Source organism: Silene latifolia, chromosome 1, assembly GCF_048544455.1.
Source record: "Silene latifolia isolate original U9 population chromosome 1, ASM4854445v1, whole genome shotgun sequence".
Taxonomy (NCBI): domain Eukaryota; kingdom Viridiplantae; phylum Streptophyta; class Magnoliopsida; order Caryophyllales; family Caryophyllaceae; genus Silene; species Silene latifolia.
This window is the reverse complement of record NC_133526.1, coordinates 62650997-62669156: the sequence shown is the minus strand read 5'-3', so window position 1 is coordinate 62669156 and position 18160 is coordinate 62650997. Positions and strand designations below refer to the sequence as shown.

At 34.7% G+C, this 18160-nt stretch overlaps 1 protein-coding gene across 1 annotated transcript; it reads left to right on the top strand.

Moving 5' to 3' along the window:
- Nucleotides 1–7247: 7247 nt before the first annotated feature.
- Nucleotides 7248–17731, top strand: LOC141648084 (uncharacterized). The gene is made up of 3 exons (XM_074456545.1): nt 7248–7731; nt 16821–17353; nt 17492–17731. The coding sequence occupies exons 1-3, from the start codon at nt 7248–7250 to the stop codon at nt 17729–17731; spliced, it is 1257 nt and encodes a 418-aa protein (XP_074312646.1).
- The last annotated feature ends 429 nt before the right edge of the window (nt 17732–18160 follow it).

Here is an 18160-nt window from a genome sequence, read left to right as displayed (position 1 = left end):
TCCACTCGATCAAGTGATTTGAAACCACTCGATCGAGCAAAACTGAGCTCGAACCACTCGATCGACCAGTAATAGTACTCGATCGAGCAAACCCTAAAATGCATCTATTCGATCGAGCATAAATTGTACTCGATCGAGGTCTTCTTCCATCCAAAAGTATTCGATCGACCTATAAAGCACTCGATCGAGTAACTTTGACTTCAGCAGCTCATAACTTCGTTAGTTTCATCTTCGACTTGTCTTTTTAGCTCCCGAAATGGCTTCACGCATCCCGTAACAGCAACATTTCCGCTCCAAAATCACTCTTCCTCTGAATGCATGCTAAACGGACGGTAAAAGGCTTGATTTGGCTACTTTCTGGTCCATTCCTGCAAATAAGGCAAAGAAAACCAAAGTAGCATATTCGGGGCATTTCGTAGCATAAAACTACGATAATAGCATAGAAATACGTGCATAAAGAGGCCTAAAAAGACTATATAAAATGCACATATCAAATCTCCTCAAACCAAACCTTTACTCGTCCTCGAGTAAACTAAATGCAAACTACTGGAACGGAAAAGATAACTCAGAGCTAGCTACAAATGCCCACTTAAACCAATTTAATGCAAGCAAACTAACACTTATAGCAAAACAGTCAAATGCAAACGAGTTGTAGGATGTTTATAATAAAGCTGAACCGTCGACCTTGCAAGACCTTTAATGATGGACTCTCACGGGTCACTCTTCTCTCATGAAGCAAAGGGTGAACATATGAATGTAAAAGATAAAGAAATATAGTCGCTAACCTAAACTACGACCCACATAAACATGCATGCAACTAATATTATAGACAATTCTAACTGCCGTACACACATTTCAACCAAACAAGGTCCGTCACAGCCGAGGGCTTACAAAAATATGGTAAAGTGGGGCAATGGGTAAGAAAAGTCAAAACATTTATGGGAATGTGGAGGTATAGGCGGCCAAGCTAGTACCTAAACAAAACCATATAACAACATCCATTCTTACTCATTTAGAGAATTAAGCATATGCGCCCTTCATTTGGCACATAAACTCACCAAACCAAACTGAAAATACTCCTCAATAAATGTAAATAAAGCATAGGAGCGAAACCGATCTCATCAAACAACATCTTTTTTCCTTTCCTTTTCTTTCGGTTTCCTTTTCTTTTTTCGAATTTTTTTCCTTTTTTTGATGGTTCACGATTTTTTCTTTTTTTATTTCATTTTTCATTTCTTTTTTTTTCTTTCTCAGGTCTTTTTTCATCATCCTCCTTTTCTTCATAAATTACCAACTCCGAATCAATATAAAACAAGCGAAATTTGGCACAATGAGATGTATACCGCAAAACATACATTAACTAGCTTGACAAGGCAGGCTAAATTTGGAATGTAGCTAAGGGTCAACATGCAAATTTGGCTAATGTGAAGTTTATGGGTAAAAATGAAAGAAAAGGGAAATTATAAGCACCTCCCTGCATGTGACACCAACCACAACCTGAATGTATGTAGGCAAAAAGCAATTGAATTTCATATACGTGCAAATTAATGATACATGATATGCAAGGAGTAACTACTCACAATCCTACATGAAACTGGTCACAAATGACACCAGTTTATACGGCTCTAAATCTTAGAATTTATTAGTAGGTTGCCAAAATTATCAGGTCAAGTATATTCGTTCAGCTAAATTTTAACATAAACTCGTAGATTATGCAAAAGACAAAGCTAAAAAGATAATAGTTTATGCAAGGCTTAAGTAAAAAGGACAAACTATAGTGCAATTTCATCATTGAAATCCACCGTTCCGACTCAACCTATATGCTAAAATAAACGTGAAAATTTTTGAATTTTTTGAATTTTTTCTATTTTTATGGGATTTTTGAATTCTATTAAAATAAACAACAATGCATACAGAAATTCAATAAAAACAATATGCAGACACAGATATGGATGCATAACCTCCCCAAACCAAACCGTACAATGTGCTCATTGTACTCAAAATATGGAAAGGAAAAGCAAACTAAAAGAGAAAGAGTGAAATGCGGAAAGCTTACAAGATTACGTGAATAAGTGACCTCCCCAAACCAGCCAGCAACGTGGGAGGTCGCTAAATAGCCCAAAACGTCATCACGGGAAGCTAATCCAAGCAAAAAGAACTCGATCGAGAAAGATAGGGCACTCGAACGAGGGATCATCTTTGGCAGGTACTCGATCGAGAAGAATGGATACTCGATCGAGTGAAAATAGCAGCAAAAGTGTTCGATCGAGTACAAAAAGTACTCGATCAAGCCATCCTTAATATATTCTTGCAAAGATGCGGCAAAACAGCCCACAAAACTAAGAAAACAAGCGTAACTGATCTAGTCTATGGTACGAAGACCAATTATTACAACTAAAATGAAATGTTTGAAAAACAACTAAAAATTAAATCTCCGGGTTGCCTCCCGGGTAGCGCTAGTTTCAGTCAGGTGCCAGCTCGACCTTCTTTTCTTCAAGCCTCTCTAATTTAGCCTGGTCAAAACAACTCAAAGCGCGCAGCGACCGATCAAATAGTTGCGCATGTGCTACACAAAACTGTAAGTAGCACCACAGTAGAATAATGACATAGGAAAATAAATTGTACAAATGTTTAAGCCTAACAAATTTTCTATGACAGCTCCTAAATTTATCAACAAAATAAAGGAGCTCTGGAGCAATTAACAATAACTTAGGGTACCGTTTCAGATTAACAAAATTAAGATGACAAGAACGGTGAAAAACTGTTAAATTAATTGACCAACTGGGAGGGGGCACAGCATTAAAATGCGAAGCATAAGTCAAATGAGGCAATGTACTACTCAAACAAACAATAATAAAATTATCGTTAACTACCTCGGGTTGGTTGCTCTCAATGACGGAATCATTGACAAAGGAAGATATTACCTCTTCCATGCTAGGAGCAATCACTGACTCAACTACCTTCTCATCACCCTCCTCTGTGGAATCCGTCCCGTAAATCGCAGCCTCAAGCGTATCCAACTCGGCTTTGAAAAGGGGAGATTCACCGTAACCATTATCATCATCAAAATCGTCATCTAGAACGAACCCAAGTGACGTTGCATTGCTCTCTCTGGCCAAATCAGTCGATCGAGTGGAAATATTACTCGATCGAATGCTTTCCTCATGATTTTCACTCGATCGAGTATATGAAATAGCTCGATCGAGTACTTCCTCTAAGCAGTTGTTCGATCGAGTGATGTATTGTGCTCGATCGAACGTTTCTTTAGGTATTTCACTCGATCGACCAATATAATCCATTCGATCGAGTGATTCTTGCTGAACAGTGCATAAATCCTCGTGTAAGGCATCATTATTTGATAGACCGTCATATTCCGAGTCGTCCCAATCATCAGCCGCATTAGGCAACACGGGTCCTTCGTGGGAAAGACCACTCTCTGCGTAGGTAACACAGACTTCCTCTAGTTGCCTAATTTTCGACTCAGCAGCTAACTGAGCTATGTCAGACTCGAGCTCATCAATTTGCGCAAAAAATTGTCTATCATGTTCTCGCATTTTGAGTTCAAGTGCCTTCAACTCAGCAAACTCTTCTTTCCGCTTATCAGGAGGAGGAGCTTGTTGTTGCGGTGGCTAGATAAATGGAGGCTGTTGGTAGCATCATTGATAGGGCAGACGTGGCGGCGCAATTACAACAGATTGATTAGCTTGTCTACGCTGCTTGAATGCATAAACATCGTCGTTTTCAGCTAAGCAAACAGCTGCATTGTGCTCAGCAGCACCACATCTCCCGCAGTAAATCACCCGCTGCGCCATATAATGGAACATAGGTGATGGGTCAAAGGTACTCAAGCCTTTCCTTTAACGATCTTTTACCTAGAACTGTCTAGGTAGGACCTGTAGGGCCTATCAAAATAGCACTAAAGAAAAAGATTAGAACGGCCTCAAGGGAAAAATCCCTTGAGGCTAAAGACAGACAAAATTAAACAAATAAATACAGTAGTTGCCTCCCCGGCAACGGCGCCAAAATTTGATACCGTCGTCGGGTACCAAAAATAAATACCTAGTTACAGTAACAGAAGCTAGCAGTAAGTAGGGTCGATCTCCACAGGGAGGCGGTCACTATCTACTTGTCAATTCTAGTCTGTCTACGGCCACAATTTGGGGTTTTGAATTGTTTTGACTAAACTAACGAGATTAAGGCAAGGGACATAGAGATAAGAGGAATTAAGCAGAGGGAAAGGAAACTAGGATGTCGGTTCATCAATGAACGTCAATTAATTGCAGTTAAGGTAACAGATTAGTCGATGTGTCGGTCTAAGGGGCAATGAAAATCACCTTTCGGTCTCAATTCGCCCTAAAATATTATTAGCTTAGCTTCCGCCCTCACTAAAGCATTCTATTGTTCACTGCGGGTCTCACCCCTTCCAACCTTCCGGTCCAGGTCAAGGCTTACCAAAATTAAAAGGCTAATTGCATCGATTCAACTAGCAGGATACAATTAAAGCAGTGATTAACAACATAGACAAAAACAACAACGACAATCTGCAAACTAATTAGCAATTTACATCCATTCATCGACTCCCCTAAATCCTAGCAGGAACGAAGTTACAGAAATAAGGATCCGGGAAAAGAGAGGAAAGCAATTTACAGAGAAAGAGTAGAGTACAGTCTCCAGGAACGAAGTCCAAGAACTGTTTTTCGGTCCCCCAAATGTTTTTGCCGTCGTCCTATTTATAGAGGAGACGATTTTTATTACACCTAATAGCCAAATAAAACAAAAAGCCCGAGCCTAATAGCAATTCCACTCGATCGAGTGATTTGAAACCACTCGATCGAGCAAAACTGAGCTCAAACCACTCGATCGACCAGTAATTGTACTCGATCGAGCAAACCCTAAAATGCATTTATTCGATCGAGCATAAATTGTACTCGATCGAGGTCTTCTTCCATCCAAAAGTATTCGATCGACCTATAAAGCACTCGATCGAGTAACTTAGACTTCAGCAGCTCATAACTTCGTTAGTTTCAGCTTCGACTTGTCTTTTTAGCTCCCGAAATGGCTTCACGCATCCCGTAACAGCAACATTTTCGCTCCAAAATCACTCTTCCTCTAAATGCATGCAAAACGGACGGTAAAAGGCTTGATTTCACTACTTTCCGGTCCATTCCTGCAAATAAGGCAAAGAAAACAAAAGTAGCATATTCGAGGCATTTCGTAGCATAAAACTACGATAATAGCATAGAAATACGTGCATAAAGAGGCCTAAAAAGACTATATAAAATGCACGTATCAACTTTGACCAACAATAATTCTCTGCTACGATTTCAGGAAACGGTAATTTTTTTTTCAAACTAATTATCTCGTAAAGGCCTTGAAGTTAAAAAAAATTCACCACTATCTATACTCGCAGCTGATAGATATGGTTGGTCAAAGTTTTTTTAACGAATAAACTTTGACCGACCATAATTCCCAACTACGAGTTGAGACGTCGGTGAGTTTTTTTTTTTCAAACTGAAGAGGTCGTAAAGATGATCAATTTGAAAAAAAAAAGCTTTAACGTATTTTGAACTTGTAGCCGAGAATTATTGACGGTCAGAGTTTGTTTTGCAAGAAAATAGGGGTACACCTTAAAAAATGAAAAAGTTAAGGGGTACAAGTGAGAATATCCTTTTTTTATGTGTGTGTGTGTGTCGTGTGTGTTTGCGACCTCTATTTTTTGTTTTAATTTTCTTTACTTATAAGCATCACAATCGAAAATGACTTTTTTGTATGACATATAGCTTAGTGATATGTTTAGTCTTGCATTTTTATAATATTGTATAGATGTGACATGTAACTATTAATTTGAAAATTTAAAAAGTGGTACAAAATTAACTCTATTAGTTGTTTAATCAATACTTTTGTAGTCCGTTTTTTTTTTACAAACTATAGTACAAAATTACGTTATTATATTGACAATTTTAGTCCCAGAACTTTAACACTATCGTATAGACTTGAGAATATAAGAATCAATATTCACATTAGCTAAATATAATTGTACTTTTGATTTATATTTTTAATTTACATACCCTAAATTTAAAAACCAAAAAAATGTTTTAAAACTCAATTCTTTAATAAAAAATAAATCCTCAAAATTGTACGTACCCTAAACTTAAAAACCAACAAAATATTTTAAAGCTCAATTCTTAAATAAAAAATCAAACTTCAAAATTAAAATTTCAGCATTTACTTTATTTTATTGGTGTTAGAGCAAGTGTAATGGAAGAACTTTATATAAACTTATTCCTTTGCCATGTAAGATTTTGACAATTTCAATAATTAAGAACTTTTGCTTGCAATGGAAGAACTTTAAATAAAGTTCTTTAATAGGCCATAATTAATTTGCTATCTCTAATCAATTTCTTGTATTTTGGGAAGAAGTTGGTTCTTTTCAAACCTAGTTTGTTCATTTAAGAACAAACTTTATTTTGCAATGTGACAATCTTTTTCTAAAAGTTCTTGTTTACAAACCCAATGCAAAAACCTCCCATTGCAATTGCTCTTAATTAATTTACTCTTAAAATGAAAAGACAAAGTTTAATGTTTGTTATACCCACATTTATGTTTTAATGTTCCAGTTTCTTAAAAATGTTGTTAGAGAGAGAAACCTCTTACTTCTATCTAGGATTTTTAGGGTTTTAGATTTCACAATGACAAGGAAAATCGTAAAAAAATCCCGATCTAAAAGCAAATTACATTCTAAGGCTAATATTCGTCCCTCTTTTACTAATTGTGCTAATCTCAATTTAGATATGGATCCACCGGAGTGTTGGTATTTCTTAATCTGCTGAATGTCTGAAAACGAAGGAAGAAAGTGAAATTGTGGGTATACCAATCCTAAATTTGGGAACGATTGTGGAGGATGATGTTAATTCGCAATCAGAACATGAGGATGGTGATGGAGTATGGACGCAAGTGAAAGGTAAGAACTCTTCGTCTCCTCGAATTAATTCACATGAGTCTGCATCTAATAAGGGGTTATTACAACTAACATATGAGGATGTAGAGTCTGAGTTACAATTTTGGGATACGGCGGTGGTTTGTTATGTATTCGGAAGTAATCCACCATGGGAACTTTTTTCGAGCATTGTTCAGAAACCCTGGGGAGTTTATAAATATGACAAGATTCTTTTCTCCCTAATGGAGTTTTCCTGGTAAGATTCCCTACTAAGGAGTGTCAGACTTTAGTCTTACAGCAAAGGTTTCCAATGTTTGACAACAAGCCTTTGGTTGTCAAACCTTGGACTGAATCGTGTAGTCCTCTGAAGGAAAGAGTTAAACATGTTCCTATTTGGTTGCGTCTTTGTGGTCTCCTTCTTAAATTCTGGAGCAAGTCGAGTCTTGAGAAACTGGTTGGGCTTCTGGGCAAATTTATCAAAAGGGACGGAGCCATTGAGGATAAAACGAGACTAGGCTATGCAAGACTCCTGGTGGAAGTTGAAATTGGGCTGGATTTCACAGACATGCTCTATTTTAAGGATGAAAAAGGTGTTGAGGCTAGCATCTTGATGGAGTATGAGTGGAAACCTTCTGTCTATAGTAGCTGTAAAGGAATAGGGCATACAAAGGACATGGGTAGGAAGAAATCTGTCCTAAGACCTGCTTCTACGCTAGCTAATGGACCTGCTCCTAAATTTGTCTTGAAGGTTTGGAGGCATGTTCAAAGGCCTGGGGTAGCTATGCATGTTCAGGGTCCTCCTACTAAGCTTCAGACCCTTGCTGCTTTTTTTGGGGGGGCCTACTTGAAGGAAATGAAGATTCATATACATACTAACATACTCTTATATGTCAAAATTAATTTGTCATAAAATTAAATGTGGATTTTATGCATGCAAACAATATAATAAAAGAGAAGAAATCATATCCTTACATTGAAATTTCGGTTCAAATGGGCACAAAAGAAATCTCCTTTTCTTTTGTTCTTGAGCTTTCCAAATGGAAGAACAAGGATTCAAGTGTAGAATCCCTCCCAAAAGCATATACCCAAGGAATACATCTTAATAAACCAATATTATTAAGATCTAGTAATAATATTAGTTTTACAATAAAATTGACACAAAATCAATGATTTTACTCTTGGAATTTCGGTCCAAGAGATAGTAATTTTGTGAGTTTAGTTCTCTAGAATTCTCATAAATTGTAGAGAGTTTTTATGGATTTTCTTACACTAGAAAATAAGATGAAAGAATGAATGAATTAATTAAAGAGAAAAAGCACTTCTCTCTTTCTTGTGGGATGGCCGAAATATTGGCCTTGGGTAGCATGCCCAATGCCTTTAGTTTTTGCTCTTCTCAAAAGCTTAGGCTTACAAGGCTACTATTTAGATATGATAATTATGTTTTCCACTCAAGATAAAAACACAATATATATCTTACACTACCTCCTCATTTTCGGTTTTAGCATAAAATGGAGAATCCATTTTATTTTGTCATTTGTCAAATTTGTCACATGTAACATGTTACATGACATGTCACAATGTAATGTATTTTTATCATATTAAAAATCAACATACTCATAAAATATGTCATTTACAAAATTGACTAGTAATTCGTAATTACTTGTACCAAAAATGTTTCCGAATTATAAACTACAATATTCTGTATTTATAATAATTTATTCATTCCGTTTCAATCATTTTTTCAGTAAACAATAATTTCATCTAAGTAATAAAACAATTCGATTACTTAGATCGTGTCTCATTTAATCATATTTACAATAAGACACGTAAATTATACTCACAAAATTATCCGTCAATTTTAAGCAATTTAATTAACTCGTATCGGTATACGATTAATTAAATAATTAATTAAGAGTATTTCCCTATAGGTATGACCTAAGGGGATCAACTGATCACCACCGTCGCACGACAGTAATGTCAAACTCTAGTCAGCCAATCATTACCGATATGTGTGGACCAGTTGACTGTAAAATATTACATCCCACATGTATTCTTAAAATGAGATTTAATAATGATATTTAAATCATGTGATCGCACTATTGTTGAGGACACATTTCCCAACAATCTCCCACTTGTCCTCGACAAGTGTGCGTCACCAATTCTCTTGTCCTATTACTATCTCCCACTCAATGCAAGGTGTCTTTCAGGTCGTACTTGCAAGTGATCATATCGAGAGTGGTTTCCTCGATCTGGAGAATAACTGTTTGACCGGATTTATCCACTCTGGATACCTTCCGAGCGTGGCCACGCATTTTCAGTTCATTACTCCTCCAGTGGCCCTGAGATATTGTTTTAACCCTGACAAGGGGATGGACAATTCCTATCGCACTCATTCCCTTCGACTAGCCACGGCCATCATAACCCAAAATATGCCCATTTGACCCCATTTACGAAGGTCGTAGTAACACAAATCAAAGTTAATCTGAAACTGAGCCATCTTAGGAGAATAGTATTTAGTCAAAAGAATTGACTCATTTGAATACTATAGCAGCTCTTGCCACGACCAGGCTATATAAATTTGCCAGAACTCTATAAGCGGTCATTAGGCCCGACAAAACGTTCCTAACAGTCGGCCTATGTGATCGACTAGTCATCTCACATGACTCTATGGCACTTGAACTTGCCATCAATCGCATCACACTCTAGTCACTTCGAGATGTCACCTCATACAAGTGACTATGGGCGAATACAATGTTAATCCGTGTTCACTTTAACGGGGTTCAATTGTCACTACAACCCGTTTGGATGTAACAAAGTATAAAAGGAGTTTTTAAAGAAAAACTCGAACGACAAATGCGATTATCACATATGAATAGTCAATGCCTGATTACTATTTCATATTCTATAATCTAATTTGATCTCGTAGTTGTTCATTTCAATTCAATTGAAATGACATGAGTCATCATGTTTAGCCTATGAGAAGGCTTTGGTTAGTAGGTTTTATCAACTTCTTGTACCTTACTCAACCTTACTACATATTCGTTTTCCTTTGTAATGTATACATTTGCATCACAAAACTTTCTGAGTACGTGTCGAGATCCAATCAAGACATAGTCCCTCTAGCCTAAGAATAGCTCCCACTGTTTTCACAGTGTGCGGGATTCATCCTTCTTGCACATCTCATGATCGCAAGTATACTCAATTTCCGTTATAAATATCTCTCATTGTTCTTTATTGCCTAGAACAATTCTAGAAAATCTACTTCTTAATTAACATTGCCACAATGGTATCTTAACCATCCTAATGTGTTTTGATTATGGTTTTGTCGGAAACCATGCACAATATCAATTGTCAATTGTCACTTATGTAACACCCTTACACAATATTGCATCATAAACACTTTGCATCATAGCCTTAATGCTTCTGCAAGCACTTAAGGGTAATCTTTATAGCTTACTTGATAAAGATTACTTAAATTCGATTTTGAAAACAATTCATCATACTCAAAGCATATGAAGTGTTATACATCATTTCTTTTTAATTGATTCGGCAGCGGAAGCAAATGGAATCAATCAAATATGTTCAATTTAATTGAACTAGTCATGAATCTTATCAACATAAGACTTCTTACTGACGCTAATATCATGTGGATTTATCTTCATAAATCCGGATATTCAAGATGTATTATAATGCTCCAAAAGTTTTAAATCATTCTCAATGATCAATATGTCATCCACATATCGGACTAATTAAAACTTCCGTAACTCCCACTAAACTCCATGTATAAACACAACTTCTCGACTTATCGAGAAATGTTTTACCACATGATCAAAATGTTGATTCTAACTCATTGATGTCCTACTTAAGACCCTCTCTTAAGTTTCACATTATCTTAGGATTGCAAGAATCTACTAAACTCAAGACATGTATTGAATACATTCCTTCTATTGAAGAAGTGGGTTTTAGATTCACTCGCTATGTATTTCATAACCTCATGATGAAACACAATCCCTAAGAAGATCCAAATAGACTTAATCATTTCAATTAGTGCAAAACCCTTTGCAACTAATCTTGCCCTTTTGTTTCGGATTTTCATGGGTCTAAGCCTTGTATTGAGTTGTGACTTAAACACTCTTATATAAGTCATTTGTTCATAACTTTCACTTGAATCAACCAATTTCTTTTGTAAGTTATAAGCTCTTTTCTTTCTTAAAAGTAGCATGAATTCATCATCTTTAACAAGTGACGAATTTAACCTCCTAGGTTTTGAAGAAACAATGTCTTACACAAAACGTCTCATGTAGCCAAGAAAGACCAGTTTCTTGCGACATAACATTCTCTGTGGCATTCTTTGTGGCTCTTGAATAATTTCTCCCACTCTGTCTTCTAAAATAAACTTGTATTTTAGAAAGACAGCTTCATGAGCCGCAAACCCGTCGTGCTCGTGATAATTGCAAGGGAAAAATGAGCATTTGTTTCTTTTGAAAAACTTACAACCATGGTACCCTTACCATTTCATATCCCATATGATTCGATTTAGTGGAAAAATAATTTTAGACAAAATGATAAAATCCCCATAAGGATCAAGTAACTCAAAGTAACTTGATTGAAGTCCAAACCATATCGAATAGCGTTTTGATTTCTTATCCATCCACACATTATTTCATAATGCGTGCTAAGAGAGATTAACTTGTGATACTATATCACATTTCCTTTGGCTTATATCAAAGTCTTCACTTTGATAGTCCCATCACGACTAAATCGTGATTCCTTGAACTCTTGAACTTCTTCAAAGATTTCTCTATTTACCTTATTAAGTGAACACACTAGTGTCAACTTAAATCGTTGGTAAAAGATGATGATCAACCTATTTTGGATTGATGATTTATAACCTCGATCTCCTTTTCAACCAAAAGGCACGAGACATCTTGCTTTGAATACAAGATACGCATATACCATTAACAATCTAATGGTTTCAAGAGTACTCGATAACTCTTTGCGTTCATCATTCCAAAATTTAAGGTTTAATCTTGGGTTACCAATTTGAATCTTACATCATCTACATGATATGTCATTCTAGTTTGGTTTAGAATATAATCACCTTGATAATGGGCTAGCCATACATCAAATCGTGGTGTATAGGGTCACAAAAGTGAAAACCTCTTTTGTATCTTAACAAGTTTATATTCTTATTTAGAGTTTATGCACTTAATAGTCACAATTAAGTACAACTTTAAATCCAAAAACTAGATTGAGTACACAATTACTCTATCTCTCGACATTATTGTCGCTAGTCGTCATATTCTTATCATCCCATGTATCAAACATAATGATGAAAACCACCACCGGTTTCTAATATTGACGAAGTAGGACTAGCAAAAATTTATGTTTAATCAAATAAACATTTTTAAAGAAGAAGGTCCCATTAGATGTCCCACAACTAACTTGTTGATTCTTCAATAATTTGGGGTAGTTTCCTTTCTCGTGTCCAACATTTTAAGACAATGGAAACTTTATTGGTCGGGATCGATAGGTTTAGTATCGTTATTCTCAACAACTTTACCTTTAACATTACCTTGTATCAATTCCATTATTATCTTTACTTCTTGAACCTCGTTCTCATCTTAACGGTTTAAGAGAATGCTCCCACTCATTTCAATGAGTCTTTGCTTTGAGAAGCAAAATTGAATTCATGAAGATTACTCTTCATTTGTTCGTTTTAGTCTTAAAACTTTCATTGAAGTGGTTGCGTTATTTTGGTCAATTACGAATTCTTGACAAAACTAATTACCAAAACTATTTATCGCTTCAAGGTACTTAATTCACTTAAGTACATGAAAAACAATCCATTGTAAGTAGATGTGTTAGTCTAGAATCAAAAACCTGTTTGATAATGAATAACTTTAATCTATACTCTTTGCAAGAGATCCTTAGCAATGGTTAATTCGAAGTCTTTAGAAGAAAATTCAAATTTTGTCTTTAGTTACGAATTTTTAATGGAGTTTTGAATCAAAAACGAAATGATATCGTATATGAATTGTGGTAAAGAAATAGAACAATATAACAACGGAATAGTGGAAAACTTAACATTTATCGTTTTATTAATACTTGTAAATAACAAGTAAAGCATTTACATAGTGACCTCTACCCAACTATGATAAATGATTCCAAGATCCAAATTCATATTAACTTGGGGCACGGTGTGCCGAAATACCCCTCATCAATATAACTCGGTGGATTAACTCTTTAATCGATTCTACTTTTAGAACTCTTGGTCGATAAAATTACATTAATATTTTATCTCTAGCCCGAAACACATCCGGAAATACGTCGTGAATACTTTCGTTGAGTTCAACCCAAATTTCGAATAAATGTGTCCATGATCCAAACCCATGTCAACTTAGGGCACGGTGTGCCGAAATACCCCTTATTAACATGAACTCGGTGGATTAACATTCATCACCCACTTCCCCTACGTAACAAGGTTTGTACCCCGGGGTAGCCGAGTGCACTCCCTCGCGAAATAGGTTTTCATGGTTTCTACTATTTGGTAAGGCTATGTCTCAATTGTTTATTTTAGCGAGAGGTCATGTCAATTTATTATCTATCACGTTTTAAGTGAACTAAAGCGGTGAACTACGATAATTTTAATTGACACGGTCGATAAACTCGATAAAATAAGGATGCATGTTTTAGTTATGGCGATTTAGCAATGCATGTGACATAAAATAAAATGCAAGCATAAAAGTAAATAAATTCTAGTATGGCCTTTCCTAAAATAGAAAAACTCTTTAACTATTACATATTCGGAAACCAACTCCATTGGTCCCTTGAACTTCGGTTGTGGCACGCATCTCGAGGTAACACCGTCTTTATGTATCGTCATTCTTGAAGAAATCCGTCTTTGGGAACTCCGGAATGAATAAAATTACATAATAAATTACATAATTTCCTATTATACATTTGTAACTAAAATAAAATAAATCTATTAAATTACAAAACGGTGATACGAGATCACAATAAAAATTACAACCGAATCGATATTCCCATACATTTCGGGAAATACCAATTAAAATCTAAGGCCATACTAAGTAAAATTACATAATTCAAAAATTACATAAATTAAAATTATGACAATCATAAAGAAAAAAAAAATGCAGCATTATATTATGTATAAACATGCTCAATTTTATGCTAAATCGCCTTTAATAGCCAATATCATATATTACTCGGTTTTTACGGATTTGCGTGATTTCAACATTTTATAATCACAAAAATACATAAACTCATATTTATGCATAAGTTAACTACCCTAACCTTTTAGGACTCAAAATATAGTCTTCACTAATAATTTGACCATAATTAACCCATATTTACAAAATTGTTCATAAATGGATCAAAAATTACAAAAATAAGCTATTAAACTTCAAATAAATCACAAAATTTCAAATAAATTTGAAATTTGAAATTTAAACTCATGAACATTCTGGAAAAATTCCATGACACTCATAATGTTCAAAAACTTAGGTTAAAAATTTCGAAAAATTACCGGAAAAACAATGTTGCGGTTTATCGATTTTTAATAAAATAATCATAAAAACATGGAAAAATTATTTTCATTAACTTTTCAATTTTAGATCTGAAAAAGATAATAAAATGCAACATTAGACGTTTTTCCTAAGTCATAGATTATGTTTTATTAATTTTTTCACTAATAATGTCACTATTTATGCTATTTTTCTTCAAAAATTCATAAATCATGCAAAAAGACTTCTTTATAGCCAATTATTTTACACACATCTTGTAAAATTGCATGTGACAACATATTAATTTTTTATGACCAGATTCGAAATTTAACTCATATTAACCTATTTTTCACTTAAATCCGAATTTAATAATGAAAAATTCATTTTTCGAGCATAACAAGTCCAAAAATTATGAAAATTTACAGGTTATCTCAAAATAATATATGTGACAACATATCCAAAAACCAAGTGAAAATTCGACGTATAGCTAATTTTAGACCAAAAATGACATTTTTACTCATAAAATCACATTTAAATGCCATTATTGTAAATTATGAACAATAAAAATCCGAAAAATTAACCAAAATATCCCAAAACACTTTAGGACCAGAAATATTAACATGCATGGATTAATTTCGTGATATCTCATAATAACACAAATTTTACAAGTTTTATATGTTATTCTTATAACTCGGAAAAACTTTTAACCGATTTGCATGCAAACAACCGTGGCTCTTGATACCGATTGAAGGAAATGTAGATTCATATACATACTAACATACTCTTATATGTCAAAATTAATTTGTCATAAAATTAAATGTGGATTTTATGCATGCAAACAATATAATAAAAGAGAAGAAATCATATCCTTACATTGAAATTTCGGTTCAAATGGGCACAAAAGAAATCTCCTTTTCTTTTGTTCTTGAGCTTTCCAAATGGAAGAACAAGGATTCAAGTGTAGAATCCCTCCCAAAAGCATATACCCAAGGAATACATCTTAATAAACCAATATTATTAAGATCTAGTAATAATATTAGTTTTACAATAAAATTGACACAAAATCAATGATTTTACTCTTGGAATTTCGGTCCAAGAGATAGTAATTTTGTGAGTTTATTTCTCTAGAATTCTCATAAATTGTAGAGAGTTTTTATGGATTTTCTTACACTAGAAAATAAGATGAAAGAATGAATGAATTAATTAAAGAGAAAAAGCACTTCTCTCTTTCTTGTGGGATGGCCCAAATATTGGCCTTGGGTAGCATGCCCAATGCCTTTATTTTTTGCTCTTCTCAAAAGCTTAGGCTTACAAGGCTACTATTTAGATATGATAATTATGTTTTCCACTCAAGATAAAAACACAATATATATCTTACACTACCTCCTCATTTTCGGTTTTAGCATAAAATAGAGAATCCATTTTATTTTGTCATTTGTCAAATTTGTCACATGTAACATGTTACATGACATGTCACAATGTAATGTATTTTTATCATATTAAAAATCAACATACTCATAAAATATGTCATTTACAAAATTGACTAGTAATTCGTAATTACTTGTACCAAAAATGTTTCCGAATTATAAACTACAACATTCTGTATTTATAATAATTTATTCATTCCGTTTCAACTGTTTCTGTAAACAATAATTTCATCTAAGTAATAAAACAATTCGATTACTTAGATCGTGTCTCATTTAATCATATTTACAATAAGACACGTAAATTATACTCACAAAATTATCCGTCAATTTTAAGCAATTTAATTAACTCGTATCGGTATACGATTAATTAAATAATCAATTAAGAGTATTTCCCTATAGGTATGACCTAAGGGGATCAACTGATCACCACCGTCGCACGACAGTAATGTCAAACTCTAGTCAGCCAATCATTACCGATATGTGTGGACCAGTTGACTGTAAAATATTACATCCCACATGTATTCTTAAAATGAGATTTAATAATGATATTTAAATCATGTGATCGCACTATTGTTGAGGACACATTTCCCAACACTACTTACCATGATTCTTCTCTTATTACTCCAGTGCCTGTTATTCAGCAGATTACTAGACAAGAAAATCAAACCTTAAGAAATGACATTTCTCCGACTAAGTCCTATGCAGAAGCACTTAGACCTAACGGGAAAGATAAGGTCAATGGGGGACTGGAAGAACCACTTGGGTCTGTTATAAATGGATAGTATTGGCAGTTGGAATGTTAGGGGAATAAATGTGGTCAATAAACAATTAGATGTCAAGAATTTTTGCATCAAAATAATATTGGCCTCTATGGTCTGGTTGAAACTAAAGTGAAGTTACTGGATTTTAATTCTATGTTAAATAATTTAGGATCTCATTGGCATGGTATTAATAATAGTAATATTCATCCTGGGGAAAGAGTTTGGATAATTTGGATTCCTCAGTTTTGTAAGGTTACAACTCTTCTTATTTCAGCTCAAGCTATTACTGCTCAGGTGACTGAGATTTCTATTGGTGATGTGATTCTTATCAATATGGTGCATGGCTTCAATGATGATAGCGACAGGCTCTCCCTTTGCCATGACTTGCAATTCATACATGATACTTTTCATGGTCCTTGGGGTATCAGTGGAGATTTTAATAATGTTCTGAACTTTAATGAGAGAATTGGTAGAAATGTCACTTGGTCAGAAATTGTTGATTTTAGAAACTGTGTGCTGTACTGTGGGCTAGTGGATATTAAAGAAAAGGGTGCTTTCTATAGATGGAACAATAAGCAGGACCCTGGTTCTAGATCTTTCTCCAGAACTGATAGGTTCCTTGTTAACTCTGAGTGGATGGATCTTTATCCTCAAGCCTATGCTCATTTTCTTCCTGAAGGCCTCTTTGACCACAACCCTTGTGTTTGCTATAAATGGCAAATTAGGGATCATAGAAGACCTTCTTTCAGATATTAGAACATTTGGAGCTTGGATTCTGGTTTTAAGAATATTGTTCAAACTAATTATAACTACAATGTGGATGGTACTCCTATATATCAGGTTGTGAGTAAATTAAAAAAGTTGAAGAAACCTTTAAAGGTGTTAAACAGGAATAATTTTTCTGATGTTGACAAAGTTGTGGGGGTGGCTAAGGCTCTTTTAGAAGATATTCATATTCAACTTCATGCTAGGTCCACTGATCATTCTTTGATTGCTGCTGAAAAGGCTGTTGCTGACTCCTTCAAACATTTTAGTAAGGTTCAGCATAGCTTCCCGAGTCAGAAAGCAAAAGTGGATTAGATTAGTAATGGGAATAAAAATACTAGATTCTTTCATAATTAATCAGAGCTAGGCAGCTTCATAATAGTGTAATGAGTACCAGGGGTGCTGATGGGGTATTATACAGTAATCCCAAGGACATTGAGATTGCTTTCCTCAATTATTATAAGGGATTGTTGGGCACTAGTCATCTCACTACTGATGTGCATATTCCTACTGTAAGAACATGAAAGATGGTGAATCAAGATCATAAGGGTATTCTTTTATCCCCCGTGTCAGCTGCTGAAATCAAAGTGTAACACCCCCATACTCCAAGTGCCTTACCAGGACCACTTAAGGCATGAGACTGCTACCGTCTCGGTTGCTCGAGGCAATGATAATCAAATAGACAACAACGAAACGTACTTTAATAATTATAAAGTTTAAAGCGATACAACAAACTCCGAAACT

Bases quoted from the DNA above. Each gene is read 5' to 3' on its own strand.
- LOC141648084 (XM_074456545.1), top strand. From the start codon at position 7,248: ATGTTTGACAACAAGCCTTTGGTTGTCAAACCTTGGACTGAATCGTGT. The intron at 7,732-16,820 runs GTCCTCCTACTA...TAAATAATTTAG, and splicing joins GGTAGCTATGCATGTTCAGG to GATCTCATTGGCATGGTATT. The intron at 17,354-17,491 runs GTTTGCTATAAA...CCTATATATCAG, and splicing joins TCTTTGACCACAACCCTTGT to GTTGTGAGTAAATTAAAAAA.